This window comes from Lynx canadensis, chromosome E1, assembly GCF_007474595.2.
Source record: "Lynx canadensis isolate LIC74 chromosome E1, mLynCan4.pri.v2, whole genome shotgun sequence".
In the NCBI taxonomy this organism is placed as follows: domain Eukaryota; kingdom Metazoa; phylum Chordata; class Mammalia; order Carnivora; family Felidae; genus Lynx; species Lynx canadensis.
The window spans coordinates 39602460-39624287 of record NC_044316.2 but is presented as its reverse complement, the minus strand read 5'-3'; the positions used below and the strand labels follow the sequence as shown (position 1 = coordinate 39624287).

Sequence of the window (21828 nt, the reverse complement as noted above, 5' to 3'; positions counted from 1 at the left end):
GGTTTTGATGGTCTTGGGAACTATTTTTCTCCCCCCAGTTTAAACACTTTCAAGGTAGTCGATTCTACAAGACCGAGCAGTTTGTCATCAGAGTCTCTGGGAGCACTGGAGTCGATGAAATGCTAAACAGGGGGCAGAACATTCCAGTCTGAAGTTTTGGAGACAGAAAGAAGGGAGTTGAGGGCTGCTGTGACCTCGTGAAGCACAGGGCCACCTTGCAGCTCTGTCCCCATTCTAGTACTGGGTGGAGCTGAGAGCCCGTGGAGGGAGCTCCCACAGTACAGAGGTGAAGTTGAATTCAGCTGTCAAAAGGGTAGTCTCGGGCAGAACACCGTTCCCTCTGAATCATCCCTTTTGTTAAGGCTTAAAGCCACCCCCAAAGGCACAACCCACCTTGGAGAGCAGAGGTAACTGGCTTGTGGGAAACAGTACAGTTGGCACCAGTCAGAGGGTGGGGAAGGGAGGAGAGAAGATGGGGCAATTGTCCAACCTCGTAGAAGGCGGTATAAAAGGCCCCCACTCCAGGGAAGAGCCACCGTCTTCGGCCCAGGCCAAGCCCAGCTGCTGTCCTCACCTGCTCCCCATCTTGCTCTCACCATGAGCTGCCGCATACAGAGCTCCTCCGCCAGCTATGGAGGTGGATTCGGGGGTGGCTCTTGCCAGCTGGGAGGAGGCCGCAGTATCTCTACCTGCTCATCACGCTTTGTCTCTGGGGGATCAGCTGGGGGCTACGGGGGCGGCATGAGCTGCGGCTTCGGTGCAGGGGCTGGTAGTGGTTTTGGTGGAAGCTTCGGAGGGGGCTTTGGAGGTGGCCTTGGAGGTGGCTTTGGTGGGGGTTTTGGCGCTGGCTTTGGTGACTTCGGTGGCGGCGATGGCGGCCTCCTCTCCGGCAACGAGAAGCTCACCATGCAGAACCTCAACGACCGGCTGGCCTCCTACCTGGACAAGGTGCGCGCCCTGGAGGAGGCCAACGGCGACCTGGAGGTGAAGATCCGGGACTGGTACCAGAAGCAGAGCCCCAGCAGCCCGGAGCGGGACTACAGCCACTACTACAAGACCATAGAGGACCTGCGGGACAAGGTGAGTCCTTGGATGTTGGCAAGGGTTCTTCTGTGCAGGCCAGAGCCGCAAAGGCCAGGAAATGCAGTATGGTAGAACCCTCACCCCCCCTGCAGGGGAAAATTCTAGTCTTTTACCAGCAAGTGTCTCTATTCCTGATAACCTTCCTTAGGCCACTGCTCCCCAAACGCGTTTTCTCCTACTATCCATTTTTACTGTTATTACCACTCATGTCAACATTTTTACCACTTTTTACTGTCAACATTTACTGCTTTGTTATTAGTGACTGGATCCCTATAATTCTAACCCACTGAGTTGTTTGGAAACCATGACAGTTTTTAAAAAAATTTTTTTTAATGTTTATTTATTTTCGAGGGAGAGAGAGAGCGGGGGAGGAGCAGAGAGAGAGGGAGACACAGAATCCGAAACAGGCTCCAGGCTCTGAGCTGTCAGCACAGAGCCTGAGGCGGGGCTCGAACTCACAAACCATGAGCTCATGACCTGAGCCGAAGCCAGACGCTCAACAGACTGAGCCCCCCAGGCGCCCCAACCATGACAGTTTTAAAAGCCGCTAAGAATGACTCCAATCCTCAGAGAGAGGGATACGTGTTCATTCACTGGTCTTGGAATACTGGTTGATGTTGTAAGGGCCCCATTTAAACTGTTACACTCAATTAGCTACGGCCAGGTGGGAAAGATGGAGAAGAGGCTCAGCCAGCATTAAACTGAGATTCCTTCATCGAGGACTGTCCATCACGCTGGGACCCAGCTTGCTAGAACACAAATCCACCTGCCTGGGCTATGTCCCAGCGAGGTGCGGTGGAATTTGCTTTTTTAATTTAAATTCAAGTTAGTTAACATACAGTGTAGTCTTGGCTTCAGGAGTAGAACCCAGTGATTCATCTCTTACATATGACACCCAGTGCTCACCTGGAAAAGTGCCCTCCTTAATGCCTGTCCCCCATTTAACCCACCCCCACCCTCTCCTCTAGCGGCCTGCTTCAGAATATGGAAGTTTAGACAAGAAATTCAAACGGTTGGCAGTATTTGTTAGATCTCTCCTCTGCTCAGCCCGGAGGCCAGCTCCAACGAAGTTACTGTGAGCTGTCTGGAACCAGGCTGACCCCCTCCTGACCTTAAGGTCACCTGCTCTCACAATGGCGGGCTTGCTAGTCTGGGGCCATTGAGACATGATGAACCAGAGATGTTCTCGGCAGGGTCATTCCCTGAAATGTGCATCCCTATCTTCCCCACCATGACCAGGCGTAGAATGCCAGAGTGACTGGGCAAGTGGAAGGACTTGCCCCACCCCTCCCTGTACAAGAAGAGGAGAGAAGTGCCTTATTCTGGCTCGCGGGGACAGTACGGAGACAGTCAGATGATGACGACAGTCCTGCCCACGCTGTCTCTTCCTCCTCCCCAAACTCGTGGACCCTCCGGTGATTACCTCCTGTATTTTGCAGATCCTGGCGGCCACCATCGACAACAACCGGGTCGTTCTGGAGATTGACAATGCCAGGCTGGCTGCGGACGACTTTAGGCTCAAGTGAGTCTTGGCTTTTCCAAACTGTCTTTTATTTGACACAAATGCTCATCTGAACAGTGAGATCGGAGCATCCCAGGGGTGAAGGTCTTGGAGAAGTAGCAGAGTCCAGTACAGAATTAGGGGAGTGTCTAACTTCTGTGTTGCTTTTTATATTAAAAAAAAAAAAATCGTTTAGGTATGAGAACGAGCTGGCCCTGCGCCAGAGCGTGGAGGCCGACATCAACGGCCTGCGCAGGGTGCTGGACGAGCTGACCCTGACCAAGACCGACCTGGAGATGCAGATCGAGAGCCTGAACGAGGAGCTGGCCTTCCTGAAGAAGAACCACGAGGAGGTGAGGGCCGGCAGGGGCTGCCATGGCTCAAGGGCCTCCACTGAGAAAGGGCAGCAGCCAGACTTAGCCCTCCGTGGTGGGACCTGGAGGTGTTTCCTAGAACACGTTGGTAGCACTCAGAGCCGAGGAGAGGGAGGTCAGGAGCTTCACACACCTCCCTCTTCCATCCCTACAGGAGATGAAGGAGTTCAGCAGCCAGCTGGCCGGCCAGGTCAACGTGGAGATGGACGCGGCCCCGGGCGTGGACCTGACCCGCGTGCTGGCCGAGATGAGGGAACAGTACGAGGCCATGGCCGAGAAGAACCGCCGGGACGCCGAGGAATGGTTCCACAGCAAGGTACCCGGCCCTCTCACCCTGTGGCGCCCAGGGATTCCAGGGCCTTCCACGGGGCTCCTCCGTAACCTTCTTCCTGCTCGGATTTCAGAGTGCAGAGCTGAACAAGGAGGTGTCTTCTAGCACCGCCATGATCCAGACCAGCAAGACAGAGATCACAGAGCTCAGACGCACCCTCCAGGGCCTGGAGATTGAGCTGCAGTCCCAGCTCAGCATGGTACACCTGCTGCCTCCTGCCCAGCAGCCAGCACCTCTAGGCCTCTGCCTGGCCTGGCTCCCCTTCTCACTTCTCTGTTACCCCCTCCCCCCCAGAAAGCCGGGCTGGAGAGCTCGCTGGCGGAGATGGAGTGCCGCTATGCCACGCAGCTGCAGCAGATCCAGGGGCTCATCGGCGGCATCGAGGCCCAGCTGAGCGAGCTCCGCAGCGAGATGGAGTGCCAGAACCAGGAGTACAAGATGCTGCTGGACATCAAGACGCGGCTGGAGCAGGAGATCGCCACCTACCGCAGCCTTCTGGAGGGCCAGGACGCCAGGTAGGCCCTCTCAAGCCTCTCTCTTGGGAAAGTGACCACAGGACCCTTGGACATTCGAACAGGCAAGGCTTTAAGGATCAGGTCCTCATGTTCCATATGGAAGGGGACCTTCTGAGCTTAAACTGACTGGATGGGGATCCAGGACCAGGGCTTCCTGTTTTCTTGAATCAGACTGCGGGGGGATTTCCTCAGTGGCCTGCAGGGTCAATACCTTTAAGCTTTCCAATTTGGGCCTTTGGATTAGACTGGCAGGAATAGGGGCCATGGACAGAACGGCTCATATCGGAAGAATATTGCCTTGGGTTCAGGTCGGCTAAACAAAGCGATAAAAATGGCGATTTCACTGCCTTCAGACCATTTGCAGGGACCAGGCTGTCCCTTGTGGGCCTCAGCGGGAGTAGGGTGTAGGTTTCGAAGGAACCAGAGGGAGGACAAAAGATCTGGCAGATGTCCCGGATTTGGGGCCGGTACTATGTCCTCCTGAGGTCCCATAGGCCTGCCAGTTACCTGTGGTGGCCCTTGGGCTGGGGCACAGTTGGTAAGGAAGCCCAGCTTGGGGGCCTCTCAGTGATCTGAGTCGCTCGATCCAAGGGCAGATGAGCGAGCAGCTGTCCTTGGGTGATTTGTGCTCACGCCGCTCCTCTTCTCTCTCCCAGGATGGCTGGCTTACCCTCCTCAGGAGGTAAGGAAACAACCCGGTGGGAGAGGCGAGTCGGCTCCTGCTCGCTGCCCTGGGGGGGGTGGGTGGGTGGAGGCAGTGCCAGACTCCCCAGTGGACGGAGGGAGGGGGTTATGGTGGACGTGGTCATTTGCTCGTCTGTTTCTTTTCAGAATAGCTGGCTCTGCCCCATGGAGCCACTGGGAGGCTTTGGAGGCTTCCCCACCTTGGGGGACAATAACATGAGAATCCCTATCAGCTAACGCCCAGCCTGACCAGTGAGGGGGCTTGGGGCCCTCCTGGGGGGCCCTGACCTGCTGAGGTGGGTCTTCTCCAGCCTGAGTGTCTCTTGCCCCCTCTGTTTCTCAGGAAGCACCAGCGTCACTGGCACCACTGCCTCCCCTCCCAGTCGCCGCATTTCCGACACCCGTAAGCCTTAAATCCACCTGGCCTCCTCTCCCTCTGTCTTCAGCACCCAGAGGAGAGAGATGACGGGTCCCTGCAGGAGAGAGGGAGGGACCGCAGGACGCTCAGGACACCGGCCCCCCGGGGCTCTCCCGAGGGCAGGCGCTCTGCGCTTCTCTCCCTGGGCACCTCCCCTTCTCCCTTATCTGGTTACTCTGATTTCTCAGCTTCTCTGCTAAAAAGAAAAGACGATTCAATAAAGTTTCCTGCCTTTCTGCATATGTATTTTTGACTCTGGCCTGATTTCTGAGGGCAGGACCTGCCGAGGCCCTGATTTGGGGTGACAGGTGGGCGCATACTGTTGGGCCAAGTGGCTTACCCCAACAAGGCCTGGCCCAGGCAGCTCCCAGCTGGGCAGGACACGAGGCACCTGGGCCAACCATCAGGGCACAGACACGGGGGAAATGGGTGGCTCATGGGCCACGGTGCTCAGCAAACACGGACAAATGCAACAAACTGGAGACACGTGAGGCCACGTGAGCCAGTTCAACACCCTATAGGCTAGAAGGTGGCAACGGGACACTAATAGAGTCAGGGGATGGGGAGATTCGGGAAAGAGGTCCAGAGGGCTCTGGGGAGGGCTTCGAGGGCCAGTGCTCCCTTGCAGAGAAACAGAGGGGGCAGGAGACACTGGGGCTGGTTTGGGGAGGAGACCCAGGACAGTTACCTCAAGCCCAACCTGCTGCCTCCCCCCTTTCTTCAAGTACCTTCCTTTTAAGATGATGGACATCCGGACCTGCAGTTCCCCTCTACCCACTCCAAGGTCCTGCCATGCCAACCCGCTCAATGAATTGGCCACATGACTCAATGGGTGACCTGAATCTGAGCTGACTTTCCTCCCCAATTCCCCTCTGCACCCGTGTCCCCACCTCTCTCCATGTCACAGCTCTGATTTGCAGCCTCCTCTTGCTGGGCACGCTCCTTACGTGGAGTCTGGTCCTCTGGATTCTGGCATGAGCATACTTCTCTTTATCCTTTCAACCCTCCCCTTGGCTCATCTGGGACATGTCCATGGTCACGATTGCCAATACGTTCTGATGGCACTCCAGTGAAGCCCCTCTCCTCTAGTCCAGACCCTCGTGCCCTCTGCCTCCTCTAAACCACTGTCCGAAGGAGCACCCTTCATGCTCCCAGATCTGTGCCATCCTGGTCCCCCATCCCAGAGGCTCCGGAGGCCCAAGTCAGGAGCCCAGGAGTCACCTTGGCCTGCTCTCTCCCTGACTGCCCTCCCAAGTCCATCCTGTGGATGCTGGTAGCTTGTGATGTCCTCACAGCCGGCCTCCCTGGCCTCCCTGCCTCCAGTTTGAGCTTCCCCTGCGTCCTTGCTCCACACTCAACTGGGGATGATTCCTGGGAATGGGAAGTCTTCCTCCTGGCCTAGTGATGCTTCCGTGGCTCCCCTGGCCACTGAAGAAAACCTGGACTCCTCCCTGGCAGAGGCCGCTACTGTCTGGCCTCTTCCTGCCTGTCTCTGGCCCTGAATTCTACAATCGCCCCCTCTCACACCTTGAGGTCCTGTTATTGCAAACCCGTCTTGGTGACCCAGCCATGTGACCGGGAGCCTTGGGCCCTTGTTCAATGAGTGACCTCAGTCTGAGGTGACCTTCCTCCTCGCTTTCCCTCTGCGCCCCCACATTTGTGTTATTGGAAACTACCAGGTGTTTCTTTTCCGCGTTTATTTATTTTTGCAGCGGAGGAGGGGCAGAGAGAGAGCGGAAGGGGGGGAGGCAGACGATCCGAAGCAGGCTCCATGCCGACAGCAGAGAGCCCTCTGTGGGGCTCGACCCCGCAAACTGCGAGATCGTGACCTGAGCCGACGTCAGACACTTAACTAAACTGAGCCACCCGCGTGTCCTGAGACTACCGGGTTTTTATTCACCGTTCAGACTGAGATGCACACCCCCTCCCCTGTGGCACCCGGACAGTGTGGGGTGCATTCAGGTATGTGTGTCTGCGCCTGCCTAGCCCGGTGTTGACCACGTGCTTGGGAGGGTGGGGCTGCCTTTCTCTCCCTGGACCAGCCTACCTACCGCTGGGGCACTGCTGTGGGCCCAGGTGGCTGGCTTAGTCCTACAAACATCACTCACATGCGGCCCACCCGGCTGACTAAGCCAGAGCATTCCAGATTCCTCCCCTCTCCCCCCACCACTGCAGAACGGGCTGGACTTAATTCTAGCTCACATGCCGAGGTCCGTGTCGTCCACGTGGAGCCACGAAATGAGCTGGACCCTGGGCCTGGTGGGGGCTCTGGTCGGGGACCCTTTCACCCAGGCGTCAGGGAGGCCATCAAAGCCGGACTCACACAAGGGCCTCTGTGGCCCTGTCGGGAGTCCCAGGGAAGCCAGAGAGGGAAGCCCAGGAGGGGCCGTCAAAGCCAACCCCGGAGCCTTCCTGAACCGGGAGAAGGCGGTCACCTCGGTAGTGTGGTGTGCAGGCTGGGAATCCGCCCTTTCCATCCAGGACTCAGTTTTTCCCCCTGTCATCTGTAGGGGGCGGCCATTTGAGGGAGGGCAGCTTTGAGGGAGGCCTGCAGGGTTGGTATTTCCCTCCCCCAGTTCGCTAGGTGCACACGCCCACCCCAGACCCACACCCCTGCTTCCCAGGTCTTCGGTCACGAGCGTGTGGCTAATCACATGTGAATTCCAGAGGTGCCAAATCAGACGGGGTAAAAACAAAGGGGAAAGCGACAGTGTGTCTAGCGCCTGACTCTTTACGGAGCTCCTTTGCATTATTTCATTTTTGTCACAATCCCATGCGTCGGCACCATTGTGCCCATTTTACACGTCTAAAGACTGAGGCCCAGGCTGCTGAAGTGACCTGCCTATCGAGAGAGCTGGCATCCATGTTCCAATGTGCTTTCCGAGACTGTGGTTGGCCTTTTGTCAAAGTCAAGCGTTCGGTTCCGGGCCTCTAGGGAAAGAAACGAGGCTCTCGTCTAAGCCCCAATGCTTAGGGGATAGAGGCGTCAACCATGCGACGCTCCTGTGGCGTCCCGTGCCTCAGAGCTAGTCAGGCTCCCGAGGCAAGCACCTCCATACGGTAGGTGCTGCACAAAGTTGGCTAATTTCTGTGCTGCCTCTGTGCCCTCTTCCTCCTCACCCTCGGCAAAGGTGCCTCCCTCTCTTTCAGGCTCCGCCCCGTGGACGGGGCAGTCAACTTCTGCCCTCCCTGATGGGGGTGCGGGTCCTGTCTGGGCCCTGCAGGGGGCAGGCTCACCCCAGAAAGCAGATCAGTTCCTCTCGGCCACCTGCTGGGACCCAGGGCAGAGGGACAGAGCCCTAGACCTGATCCTACCTGGGTCCGGTGTCCACACCAGGCCTTGGCCAGTCCCCGGCCTCGTGTTGGGCAGCTGGGCGCCCTGGTGAACGGGGCACGGCTGAGCCCCGAGACTCCTCGGGTGCCTGTTGTCTTTCTGTTTTGGTTGGTAACCTTTGAGGGTCCACAAAAGACTCAGAGTGTGAGATGAAGGTGCCTGGGGCTTTCTGGGAAGGGGAGGCTCACGGTCCCTCCTAAGGGGAGCTTGAGGGAAGAGAAGGGAGGGATGTCACGCGAAGGCTGTGGTCAATGGCGTGTGATGATGCGCTGTTCCGGCTTTCCCGCATCAGCCTCTGGGGCCCTTCCTCTCTCCCTGCCTGGGTCAGCGTGCATCTCGGGGCTGCCTGGGGACCTGCCTCCTATTGGATGGTGTTCCTGGGGCTTAGTGGCTGGAGTGGGGCAGGGTATGCGAGTGGCACGCCTTTGAGCAGCTCCTCTGGGGGGTCCAGCACGAGCCGAGCACACATCAGACTCCATTCTGCAGAGTTTGGGAAGGATCAGGTTGCTGGGTGGGTCCTCAGACCCACACAGGCTCCGGTTCCGGGTGGGGAGGGGGGCGGGGGAGTTGGCCAAGAGCTGGTATTCACTCTTCTGGCCCATTTTTATGAACGGCCGTGATGACTCTGTGGCTTCTTTCAACCAAGGATCTCAGCCTAGTTTGCAAGCGGAATCCACAGTATAAAGCCGAGTTAATTACAATCTGGAGCCCACAGTGCTTTGCAGACACGCCGTCGTCAGTAGGAAGTACTGAGACCGAGTGCACACCGGGCCCTGTAAATGCGGACGATGGAACTCAATTAAACAGGGTGTTTGGGAAATTTGCTTTGTAGTTCAGTTAAGTGGTACCTGAATCCGGTGGACGCGGGAGGCTGAGGTACCGCTTCTTTCTCCCACTGGGCCTGGCTCCGCGTCTCCCACAAACCACAGGTTCTCCAGGCACTTGAGGGAAAGCAGTGACAGCTCTGGAATTTTCCATAAAAGCTGGGCGGGGGGAGTTAGGGGCTGAGTGGATCCGAGCAGGAGGCCCTGGACTCTTCCAGATGGGAGCTGTCAGCCGACGCAGCTGTGCAGGAAGGAAGAGCTGGCTGTAGGTGAGGGAAGTGGGTCCTGGGATGCAGGAACAGAGCCTGGTGAGAGAGAACCGGAGAGGTATGGCCGCGGACTGGGGTCGGGGTGGCTCTCTGGGCCTCCCCCAACGCAAGGGTAGTTTGGAGCAGAATCCAGAAGCCCCAGGCGATTGCCGAATGACACCCGCGGGGGAGAGAAAGTACCTTTGTGTTTTGGGGGGAATGAGAGTTCTGAGGGAGTTCTGGAGCTGGTGAGGTGGGGGTGTCAAGTCCTGATCTGGGTGGGGCTCAGGCCCAGTGGGGATTCAGGGCCGTACAAAGAGCAGCATGCTGGGAAGCCCTGTCCCCGGGAGCCCGGTGGAGGCCTGGGTCCTCAGGAGGAGCCACTTCCCGGAACCGTGGCCTACTCGTCAGCTCTCCTGAGGTCCCAAGGCATGGGCTCCCGGTCCTATGGAGGGGCAGCCAGGGAGTGGGGAGAGACAACCCCCCCCCCTTGTTCAATCAGTGTGTGTCCAGACTGTCCTGAGCCTGGCTAGGGCCGGATGGCAGCCTTGCCCAGTTAATGTGGAACCACAGACAGACAGTGAATGATTTCAAGTACAAGTATGTCCCAATATTGTATGCAGTTTTGTTTGCTAATAAAATCTGGCAGTCCTGCCCTTAGCAGGTCTGGGAACAGCTCTGAGTCTCTTCCAGTCAAGACTAAAAGAGGCGCGACCTTTCTCTGATTCTTTGGATAAATCGAATTGGTGGCTCAAAATGTCTTAATTGAAAGATTCCCCCCCTCCCATAATGCTTCCGTCAACTTCGTGTACCTGTTACTGCACGTCTGTACTAGAATCTCACAGCTGGGCAGCAGAGTTGGCCTGGGGTTTTGATGTGGTTATTTGGCACAGAAATTTCAGGGAGGGGCCGGGAATCCCGGGTGCTTTGCCGCTTGAGTAAATTGAAAAAGCAGTTGTGTGGGGGGGAAGAAACGGAGGTCAGTGTGGGTGTCCCCGTTTCTGGGTGGGTGGGTGCTGGGTGGGGTCTAAAAAGGTGAAGACTTGGGATCAGCATGTCCTAGGTGCCTCTTAGAGTGAGAAATTCTGCAGGACCCGTGTGTATGGGTGTCAAAGATCAAACAGGTACCAGGAAAACCAGGAAGCTCAAGCCTAAGCCAAGAGAGAGAGAGAGAGAGAGAGAGAGAGATTGTATTTCTTGAGTGACCTTTTTTCTTTTGTGCCCTTTTGTGGAGACCTGGCTGCCCCATGGTCCATGGTCTGCTTCCTCCAATGCCTTTGGGGCTCCATGTGATGGTGGAGGCTGGCTTCAACTATAGCACCAGCCCCGAGAAGCAGGAAAAGAGGGACCCTGCTTTCCTCCTCGGGCCCACTGAGACAGGCCGTTCCCAGTCCCTTCTATGTTAAAGGGAATGATCAGCTGGGCAGCAGACTCATGCTTGATTTCTTGGGTCTTTGCCCACGGAGAACCTTGGCTTTCAGATGGAAGCTCATTTGAGAACAGATACCCCTTCTTCTTCTTCTTCTTCTTCTTCTTCTTCTTCTTCTTCAACCAAAAAAGGATCCACAAACCCAGTGGTTGATTTTGAACTTGGTGGCCTTCCAAGGTGGGCTTGGGAAAAGCCAGGACATTTTATGTTCCTACAGCAGCACCTCCCCTCCTCCCCTTGACCCTGAAGCTGGGGCCATGGTGGGCAGAGAGCATCCTGTCAGCTCTGTAGCTCTAAAGCCAGCACCGGTGCTGGCAGGAAGTGGGGGTAGCTTTTGGAAGGTGCTAGCTTCTCGTCAGAGGCCAGAGCGTCCTGGTCTAGGGGGCTCCTGCTGCTCTTTGATCAGCTGTCTTTCTTGCACAGCTGGTCTGCATCCCATGAAACCAGGGTGAGTGATTTGAGGCCCTGGATACAACATTTGGCTGGAGCTTAGGCTATATGGGTTCTGAGAACAGTTTTGATCTCTCAAATCTGTGACACCAGTTCCTGTTCATCAAGCATGTTTACTTCTCACAATCCTGTGACTGTGGTTCCTCCTGGAAAAACTGAGGCTCAGAGTGGCTGAGTAGCTTCAACTACCCAGGTCTGCCTGAGTTCAGGCCCCAGGCCCCTGTGGGCCAGCCTGAGACCCTCTGAGCCCCTTCTTTGGCAAAGCCGTGTCCCTGGCTCAGTTGGCCAGAGATGTCATTTCAGCCTGGACGTGCTGGGGTGCTGGCTCAACATCCCGGTGACTCTGTACCTCCAAATGGGGGCTTCTGGGGAACAGCGCCAGGAGGTGGGTTCGTGTGGCCTCTGCCTACCAGGGCAGGCCCCGAGGAAGCCCATGCCTTTGCTCTGGTGGAGGCGTGGAAGCAAAGGGTGGCCTGAGGTCCAAGAGGGTTTGCAAAAACAAAAACAAAAAAACAACAAGAAAACTCAATCATGTCATAAGCTGGAATCTCTGTAACTCCTCTCCATTCTTTTATTCTCCAGGCTAGTGGCAAAGAAGCAGGATGGTGGCTGTTGGGGGGTGGTGAATGAGTCACGGACACGTGCAGGTGACTCCTGGCCCCCTCCACAGGAAATGCCTAGGCCTCAAATCCTATAATGTCTGAGATGGAAGAGGGCCTCAAGCTTGCCTTGTCTGGGCACTTCCTGTTCAGGTTGGGGCTCTGGGGCCTGGAATGGACGGGGGTCACTTGGGAAGTTTGGGGCAGAGCTTGGCTTGGAGTCCAGGCCCCTGACCCTTAGCCCAGTGTATTGTATTGTATTGTATTGTATTTATTTATTTATTTTTGTAAAGTTTATTTATTTATTTTGAGGAGAGAGAGAGAAAGCAAGAGAGCAGGAGCAGGGGAAGGGCAGAGAGAAGGAGAGAGAGAATACCAAGCAGGCTCCACACCATCAATGCAGAGCCCAATATAGGGCTTGAGCTCATGAACCGCGAGATCATGACCTGAGCTGAAACCAAGAGTCAGACGCTTAACCGACTGAGCCACCCAGGCGCTCCTTTAGATGAATGTTAGAAAGAATGGTCTTGAAATGGACTCTATTTTGAAATAAAACCTGATGAATGGGCACTCCTGGTTTACTTGATGCCGAACAGGGGGGATTTTCTCTAAGGCTGGGGCGCCATGGGGAGTGGGGTGGGCAGATCCCTGGGGCTGTGTTGGGAGACGAGTGGCTCTGTGAGTCCTGGGCTCTCTTCCCTGATGCAGGCAGGGCATCTGTTCCGCATGGGCCTCACTTCCGTCCTGTCACGGCCCCGGCTTCTAGGTGGAAGAGAGCAGAGCAATTCCTCCCGTGAAGCCCCCTCCACACTTCCCTCCGAGGGGTGGCCTCGCAGTTTGCAACATGGAGAAAGGCAGAGGACCAAGTGCGACCAAAAGCCCTTCTCTGATCTGCTTGTCACCCGCTTCAGGAGAGGTACGTGCCTCTCCTCATAGCCTGGGAGAGACACCTGCCTGGACTCTGGCCCTTGGCGGCCACCCTGATGCGCAGGCTGGGAGCGATGGGAACAGAGCATCAGACACCTGCCCACTCGGTTGCCCTGAAGGAGACCTGGAATCATCTTCAGATACGGATCGTTCAGCGGAGGGGTGAAAAAACCCAGAAACTTCAGATGCCTGGCAGCCAGAGGCCCCGGAGAAGAGCCGTGCCAGGCCTCGGAAGGGCTGCCCTTGGAAGAGCACGCTGTGTCCCACATAAGGTAAGTTGAAGCGTGGGTGCTTTAGGGACTTGCCTGAGTGGGCCCCACAGTGACAGCCAGACTCTGCGTGAGTTGTCCTAGAAATCAGAGGAGGGCATTTATGGGAGGTCTGGTCAGAGCCCCTGTCCTGATGGTCAGTGGTTGTCAACTGGGGGGGGGGGGGTTGGCCTCCCAGGGGATATTTGGCAGTGTCTGGGGACATCTCGGATTGCCACAACTGGGGGAGGGGGTTGCTACTGGCATCTGGTGATAGAGTCCAGGGACGCTGCTGACATTTTACGATGTACCGGAAGCCTCCCCGCCCATAAGGAATTATGTAGTCTACGATGTCAGTGCTGAGGTTGAGAAACCCCAGGGACAGCCCCATCCTAGGCTCTGATGGAAGACGGGGCCGCTGTGAGGACCTGGTTCTGTGGCATCCAGAGCTCTGGGGGCCTAATGTCCTCCTTTCCGCTCCCGGTGCGGGGGGTGGGGGGGCGGCGCTGTCAGGCATCCTGTCGTGGTGTCTGCCGAAGTGGGTGAGGCATGGGCATCACAGCCAACCCTCCTGAGTAATTTCAGAGAGAAGCTTATAAAGCGTTTTAAGAGGTTGCTAAATTACAACTTCAGTATCACATAAATGCTTCCATAAACGCCAGTCTTGCAAACCAAGTCTGTGTGGGAGAAGAGGGAGCGGGTCGCCTGAGCCTTGGGAAATCCCACTTTGTGAGGCGGCAGACGGAGTTTACTTTTGGTGGTTAAATTCTCAGGTGCTCCTCCCAGCTTGCTTAATTATCTGGCGGTGCTTGGTTTATTCTCATTTTTTCCTTCCCTGTCCAACGCGTCTGCATTGACCATCTCCTGTCATCTGCACTGAGCCGTCTCTCAGGGCCTAGGGGGACGGTGGAGGCTGCCCAGGGTCCTGATTCTACTCTCCCAGGTTCAGAGACCTGCGGGTCACAAAGGACACTGCCTTCCAGGGCAGCCCCTTGGAGGGCTCACACGCGCGATCCTTTGCCGGCCACAGCCACAAACCATCATCAAAGACTGTCCTGTGTAAGCAGTGTTTCTAGAGCGCACAGGGGTTTTCAAAATACCCTTACCTCTGTTCTCGACTCTTCTCGTATCTGTGGGAAGCAGGCAGGGCAGGCTGATGACCTGCACTGTCCTGATGAGGACACTGAAGTACACCACAGTCATGTGCTCACATCACAGGACCCATTATCCGCAGAGCCATCATTTGGACCTAGGTCTCTGGGTCCCAGATTCTGGGTGCCTGCACTTGACCTTGGTTGCGTGAGAGAAGCAGCGGGAACACAGGAGTACAGGATTTGGGGTCTGGGAGACCTGGTCTCCGTTCCAAGCTCTGTCACTCGCTGCCATGTCACCATCGGTGCCATGGAGACAGGACCGGCCGCCTCCCAGGATTGTTGTGTGGTGTAAATGAAGTGACTACGGGTCCTGAACACAGCAGCTCCGGGAATTGTCCTTCCCTTTTAGCCGTCCCAGGGGCCCAGGCGCAGGGGAGCACCTGTGAGGCCGGGGAAGTGGACAGGGGGTGACGAGCGGACAGACTGGGCTGCTCTGGGGAAGGCATGCAGAGACAGCAGGAACCAAATGTCATTTGTGAGGCCACTCCCGATTTATGGGATCTGGTGCAAAGACTTTGAAGACGCAATAAAATTCATATTCTGACAGGAAATGACAACACACGAGAGTCCTGACTTAGCAAACAAAATTCAAATTTTTTTTTTTTAATTTTTTACAAGCTAAGAAATTCTGGATGGGTAGCAAAAAAATCACATTCTGATGAGATTAGCTTTCTGGAATAGGAATAGGCTTTCCCAAGAGAAACACGCCAACACCCCATGGAGACTGTATATAAACATCCCAGAGAGGCCTTGAGAGTCTAGAACCTGAGCTCCTTGCTTCACTGTGACCTGCCTCTGCTAGGATCATGGCCACCCAGGTCTGCTCCCCGGTCTTCTCCTCTGGGTCTGTCAAGGGCCTGTGTGGCACGGCAGGCGGCATCTCTCGGGTGTCCTCCGTCCGCTCTGTGGGCTCCTGCAGGGTCCCCAGTCTTGCTGGTGCTGTGGGGTCTGCCTCCTCCATCAGACTGGGCCTCTCCAGCCTCGGGAGCTGCTTGCCCGGCTCCTACCTGGCCGCTGGCTGCTACCCCTCTGGCTTTGCTGGGAGCGGGGGCTGGTTCTGCGAAGGCGCCTTCAATGGCAACGAGAAGGAGACCATGCAGTTCCTGAACGACCGCCTGGCCAACTACCTGGAGAAGGTGCGCCAGCTGGAGCGGGAGAACGCGGAGCTGGAGACCAGGATCCGGGAGTGGTATGAGTCTCAGATCCCGTACATCTGCCCGGACTACCAGTCGTATTTCAAGACCATCGAGGACCTCCAGCAGAAGGTAATGGGGACCTGGCCCCTCCCCAGCATCCCCAGCCCTGGCTGGGAGTGGGGTGGTGGTTGGGGGGGGGGAGGATCCTGTCTCATTCCAAGGGACTACAGACAGATGAGAATTCTTAGGACCTCTTAGGGAATTCTCTGTTCAGGGCAAGATTTTCTCTGGGGTTTCTGGTTTTCTGGGGTGGGCGGGGGGACCCAGACCTCTCTGTGAGTCTCTTGCTAAGTGCATCTATGCCAGCCATCCCTCTCCTCCCCTGGCTGTCTTAGCTATAGGAAGGGCAATAACATGTACCCAGCCTCTACCAGATGCAGGCACAGCGCCTGATGCTTTCCCATCTGTTAGATTACTTGTTCCTCACCTTGGAGAGATGGGTGTTACTGGGCCCATTTAACAGAGGCAGAAGTTAAGTATCCGGGATGTTCATCAAACTTGCCCGAGATCGCACAGCCTGTGAGTGTGAGATGCAGAATCTGAATCCGGGTTGGCTTGGACCTTTGCACCTCAGCCTGAGGCCTCCCACCGTGCCATTCTGGGGTCTACTTCTAGTGATGCCCTTCCTGGGACTGATGCTCCTTCCATGTCTGGGCTCAGGGCTCAGGACTCAGGGCTGGGCGTGCTGAAGGTGCCGGTGGTACTTAGAAGCATGCCCTCTGTGAGCTGGGCCTTTCCTAGCTCCCGGGACGCCTCTTGTTCCCCAGATCCTGCTGACCAAGGCTGAGAACGCCAGGCTAGTCCTGCAGATTGACAACGCCAAGCTGGCTGCCGACGACTTCCGGACCAAGTGAGTGGGCCTCTTCGGGGAAGGTCCGTTGTGCCTTCCTTCGCCTCTGCCCCCCGGCCTTGGGAGCTGGGGAGGTGGGAGTGAGGCCAGACCGAACCGTAAGCGGGAATACGGCACAGGCCCTGGATCCCTTCCGGGTCAAAGGAAAGGCCCAGCGTGCTGCTGACCCCAAATCAGCCACCGCAGCTGACGGAGGGCGGGGGACCCTGCCTGTGCGTGGCTCCTTCGCTGCAGACCCAGCAGGGTTGTGTGTGTGTGTGCAGGTATGAGACGGAGCTGTCCATGCGGCAGCTGGTGGAGGCCGACACCAACGGCCTGCGCAGGATCCTGGACGAGCTGACCCTGTGCAAGGCCGACCTGGAGGCCCAGGTGGAGTCCCTGAAGGAGGAGCTGCTGTGCCTCAAGAAGAACCACGAGGAGGTGAGGCTCGTGTCATGCGACTTTCCGGAGTTTCCCACCCGGCAGGGAGCCCCCGGTGACCCTTGGGGCTAACAACTGTGACAGCTACCCCCCCAGGAGCTCCAGCTGACATTTGTTGACATCACACTGTGTGCCCGGAGCTGTTGGAAACACTTTGCATTTTGTTCTCGCTTCATTTCGTCCTCACAATGATCCCATTTTACGGATGAGAAAAACGAGGCACGGAGGGGTTCAGTCACGTGCCTAAGGTCACACAGATCCCACACTCCTGCCCATGACACGAGATCTCCCTCTGGATGCTAGCGCCTGATAACATTTATTCTATTTGCCTGACGTTTGCCTCATGTCACCCTACCCTCCCAAATCCCCAGAGGAGGCAGGTGTATGCCCGTGAGGCGACCGAGGCTCAGAGAAGTTGATATGCTAACGTTACCCAGCCGGCACCTGCGGGAGGAGGGTTTGAACCCAGCCACTGGAACCCTCAATCCGGCACCCTTTTCCCAACCGTGTGCCATCCTGCCTCCCCTCTGCAGGAAGTCAACACACTCCGTTGCCAACTCGGGGACCGACTGAACGTGGAGGTGGATGCCGCCCCCCCAGTGGATCTCAACAAGATTCTGGATGATATGAGATGCCAGTATGAGGCCCTGGTGGAGAATAACCATCGAGACGTGGAGGCCTGGTTCAACACCCAGGTGGGGCTGGGGCCGCTGGGCTGGGGCGGCAGGGGCGGGCACCAGCTCCCGGGGCAGGGGGTTCCCCTTTAAAGTAGCTTCACTTGGTCTGACCATGCTCTGGGCCCTCAGACCGAGGAGCTGAACCAGCAGGTGATGTCCAGCTCGGAGCAGCTGCAGTGTTGCCAGACGGAGATCATCGAGCTGAGACGCACGGTCAATGCCCTGGAGATCGAGCTGCAGGCCCAGCACAGCATGGTGGGTGGCTTCTGCCCCAGTCACTGGCCACAGCTCCTGGCAAAGCCCTGACCCCCCAGCCTCAGCATGCGGGCTTATGATGGGGCGTGATCACACAGCATATGCACATACCCAGGGCTACGGGGTCTCTGGTTGGGACTCCCTTCCACTGGCGGCTCTTCCTCTTTCCCCTCCCAGAGGAACTCCCTGGAATCCACCCTGGCGGAGACCGAGGCACGCTACAGCTCCCAGCTGGCCCAGATGCAGTGCCTGATCAGCAACGTGGAGGCCCAGTTGGCAGAGATCCGCTGTGACCTGGAGCGGCAGAACCAGGAGTACCAGGTGCTGCTGGACGTCAAGGCCCGGCTGGAGTCGGAGATCGCCACCTACCGCCGCCTGCTGGAGGGCGAAGACTGCAAGTGAGTGGCTGTGAGCCCCAGAGAGCCAGGTGTGGGGACAGGGCTCCCGGGGCCCAGCCCTCAGTGCCTCAGAGAGGGTGTCAGTCTGCAGTGGGTGACAGCGATTGATCCAAAACCTCTCCCTTGAGATCCCTTCTTGTCCCAGCTTGGTCATCACAGGGGCACAAGCCGCAACCCCCCCCCCCCCCCCACAGTGCCTTCCCACCATGGTGCTTAGCTGGGAGTTCCTCGTCTTCCCCCCTGCAGCCCTTGGGGGGTTTCAGAGGCACCGAAGCCATCAGTTGTTGTCATCCTAAACCTGTACTCTATCCCCTAAATTCGCTTAACATGAATCTCAGTCCCATGCCCCGATGCCAAATGCACTCTGATATGATTTCATTTCCTCAGGCTGCCTGCCCACCCTTGTGCCACGGAATGCAAGCCTTCCGTTAGGGTACCTTACGTCTCGACTGTGCCCTGTGCTCCGGCTGTGCCCTGCGGCCCGGCTCCCCAGGTCAGCACCCAGATCCGCACCATCACCGAGGAGATCAGAGACGGGAAGGTCGTCTCCTCCAGGGAGCACCTGCAGCCCTGCCCACTGTAGCCAGCCCCCCGGAGGGACACCCCTGTGGCTCCTGGCTCTAAATGACCCCCCCTCCATTCCCTAGAGGGGCTCCCCGCTCAGCAGATTTTTTTTCTACCAAAATGACTTCTTATATTGTGTTTCTGGACTTAACTGCTTTTATGCAAAACTAGGTTCCCCTGGAATTCTACCCAATAAAGTGTGTTCTCTTGGCATTGCAAACGTGACTCTGTCTATTCTTATGAGGTTAGTTGGTGGGGATGTTTGGTCAAGGGTCACAGTAAAGTTGTGGGCTTTGGTTTCACGTCTGTCTTCTCTGGGTCTGAGTGGTAGGAAGTGACAGGGTGATTAAAGATATTTAATAACGGGGATACCTCATGCCCTGGCTCATGAAAACAGACACCCGCCCAATCCAGACAGGCACAGCCATTACCCACAGCTTCAGCCCTGCCCATGGGTACCCACCTGGTGGCCCTGCAAAGGCTCCCAAGCCAGCCCTCCTTGGTCACCCTGCCTGGATCTGGTGGCTCCCTGTCCTTCCCTTTAGCTTCTCCTCCTTAGTCCAGCTTCCACTGACCTTTTGGCCCACCCTCAGGCCTAACACTGGTGCCAGTTTGGGAGAGGGACCAACCAGGGAGAGGCAAACGGCAGCCAGCCAGCCTGGGCAGACCACTTCGGGGAGGGGAGCTGGAAGATGAAGGCAGGAGGGCCAGGTGACCCTCTGTCCCCAGACCTGGATACAGGGCTGAATGAAGGGCAACAGGGACAGTGAAGTGTGGGGGGTGAAACACGGAGCAGGCGGGAGGGAACCTCTCTGTGGGGCAGAGGTCAGAGTGCCCCAAAGTCTACAGGCTGAGCTCTGCCCTTCTGGGCATCCAGCCTAACGGTGCCGGGCCCTGGACACCACTCTGGTCAGAGACGCATGGCCTGTGAGAAGTCTGAGGGCCCCATGTCTTCTTTGCCCCCCTGATTTATTCTTTAGTTGAGAAGACAGGCCCAGAGTGGACAGTGACTTTCCTTAGGCCACACAGCAGTGAGTGGCAGAGAAGAGGCCATTGTCCAGCTATTCTGATTCTGACTCTGGTCCTCTTCCCAGCGCGTAGTGTGTCTCCCCACCTCCACCCAACCGGAATCATTGCTACCTACTGGTCAGGCCCCGCTTCCCCCGGTACTCCATGCTCCTGCTCTGGCCTGAGGCTCTGTAGGCCGCAGGGTGTGCACAGAGCACATCTCAGCCCTGCTTGCTGGTGTGTGGAGACGGCCAGGGAGCAGGAGGTGGACTGAGCCCTCTGTTCTGGCCACTGCTCGAGCTGCCCTGCTATTGCAGGCAGACAGACCACACCGGGTCGTGTATCCTGGCAAATAATCACACTGTCAGCGCCTCACTCTGTCGTACAGCGTGTCCCCTTTATGTGCGCCCTCTACAGCTTATGGGGTGCACTCACAGCCTTGTCTCAGGCACTCAGACTGCCCTGTGTGGCTGTAGGTGCTTTCTTTTCTTCTTTTTGTAAAGTTTGTTTATTTTGAGAGAGAGAGAGAGAGAGAACACGAGTGGGTGAGGGACAGAGAGAGAGAGAGAGAGAGAGAGAGGGAGAGACAGAATCCCAAGCAGTCTCCACCCTCAGTGAGGGGTCTAACGCGGGCTCAATCCCACAACCACATGATCATGACCTGAGCGGAAATCAAGAGTCAGTCACTGGGGCACCTGGGGGGCTCAGTCGGTTAAGCGTCCGACTTTGGCTCAGGTCATGATCTCACGATTGGTGAATTCGAGCCCCGTGTTGGGCTTTGTGCTGACAGCTCAGAGCCTGGGGCCTGCTTCGGATTCTGTGTCTCTGTCTCTCTCTGCCCCTCCCCTGCTCACGCTCTCTCTCTCTCTCTCTCTCTCTCTCTCAAAATTAAACATTAAAAAAAAAAAAGAGTCAGTCGCTTAACTGACTGAGCCACCCAGGTGCCCCTGTAGGCACTTTCTTTATGTAGCGTTGTCTAGCTGTTTATGACATTTCAGAGCATCAGGGCGCCTGGGTGGCTCAGTCCAAGAGTGTAACACAGAGATCCTGCTGAGTTTCCAGCTGCCAGCCTGTCCTACGGATCTCAGATTTGCAAGCCTCTCCACAACTATGTGAGTCCACATATATATATATATATATATATATTTTTTTTTTTTTCTTTCCATCCTATTGGTTCTGTTTCTCTGGAGAAACCTGACTGATAACACCCATTAAGCGTCGGACTTCGACTCAGGTCATTATCTCGAGTTGATGGGTTCAAGCCCTGCGTTGGGCTCGGTGCTGACAGCTCAGAGCCTGGAGCCTACTTCGTATTCTGTGTCTCCCTCTCTCTCTGCTCCTCCCCCGCTTGGGCTCTGTCTCTTTCTCTCTCTCTCCAAAATTAATAAACATTAAAAAAATTAAAAAAAGAAAAGAAATTTCAGAGTATCTGCACTGGTTAAGGAACCCCTCCTATCCTCGACCTCACACCCACACTTAACTGGGTTCCAGTTTAAATCACTAACTGCTGTGGAAACCAGAACTCAGCACTTTTGCTCAGCACTGCTGGGGACCGGCACTGGCACAGTAAAGGGCAGACAGGACACCCTTGCAGGCCTTTTGACTCCTATGTCATTGCTCTTTTTTGACACCAAGGGAGAGATGATATCACACATTTACATTTTATCAAATTCCTCCAGAGTGAACATAATCCTTTATTTCAAGGTGGTTCTCATCTTGTTTATACTTGCAGAGCTGCTATCTGGCTATCTTTCTCATGCTCCAATCAATCAACCAACACCTCATGCATGAAAAAAGTGCTAATGCAGGGGAATATCCAGGGAGAAGAGGGGGTGCGGGGGAAGCCGCTGGATCAAACGGTGGGTCACGGGCCCTCCAGTCCTCAAGAAGCTGATGGTCCAGCTGGGGAGACAGCCGCCTGCGCTCCATGCAGCACCAGGCATGGCGGGTGTGGGTGTGGGGCAGGCTCTCGGGTTCTCAGGATGGGGAGAGGTCATTGAGAGCTGGGGGTTTAGGGGAGATTTGGAATTATTGGAAGCTTTGAAGGATGGGCAGAGCAGGAAGGAGGAGGGCAAAGGTATTTTAAAGTATGGCCAAGTGCACCCACGGCATGTTCTGGGGATAGCACAGACCCTACCTTGGCGGGGTGCACAGGTCCTGTCGGAAAAGTAAATTAGGATACTTACTAACAAGATTGGTTCTTGCTGATAAGGCGTTCTAGGTCATTATTTCATTTTAGTAAAAAGAATGCTGAGGAAGAATGGAAATAGAGCAGAATGATTTAGAGGCTACTTCATAGCTTTAAAAATATTACTTACATGTCTTATAAAGTATCTAAAAA

The 21828-nt window shown here is 56.1% G+C and overlaps 2 protein-coding genes across 2 annotated transcripts; both read left to right on the top strand.

The window, feature by feature from the left end:
* Positions 1-597: 597 nt before the first annotated feature.
* KRT13 (keratin 13) lies at positions 598-4902 on the top strand. Its single transcript, XM_030295805.2, has 8 exons — positions 598-1080; positions 2523-2605; positions 2781-2937; positions 3113-3274; positions 3363-3488; positions 3584-3804; positions 4461-4486; positions 4832-4902. The coding sequence occupies exons 1-8, from the start codon at positions 598-600 to the stop codon at positions 4900-4902; spliced, it is 1329 nt and encodes a 442-aa protein (XP_030151665.1).
* Positions 4903-14925: 10023 nt separating this feature from the next.
* KRT36 (keratin 36) lies at positions 14926-18498 on the top strand. Its single transcript, XM_030295611.1, has 7 exons — positions 14926-15384; positions 16083-16165; positions 16429-16585; positions 17119-17280; positions 17392-17517; positions 17695-17915; positions 18303-18498. Exons 1-7 carry the CDS (start codon positions 14926-14928, stop codon positions 18496-18498), a joined length of 1404 nt encoding a protein of 467 aa, XP_030151471.1.
* The last annotated feature ends 3330 nt before the right edge of the window (positions 18499-21828 follow it).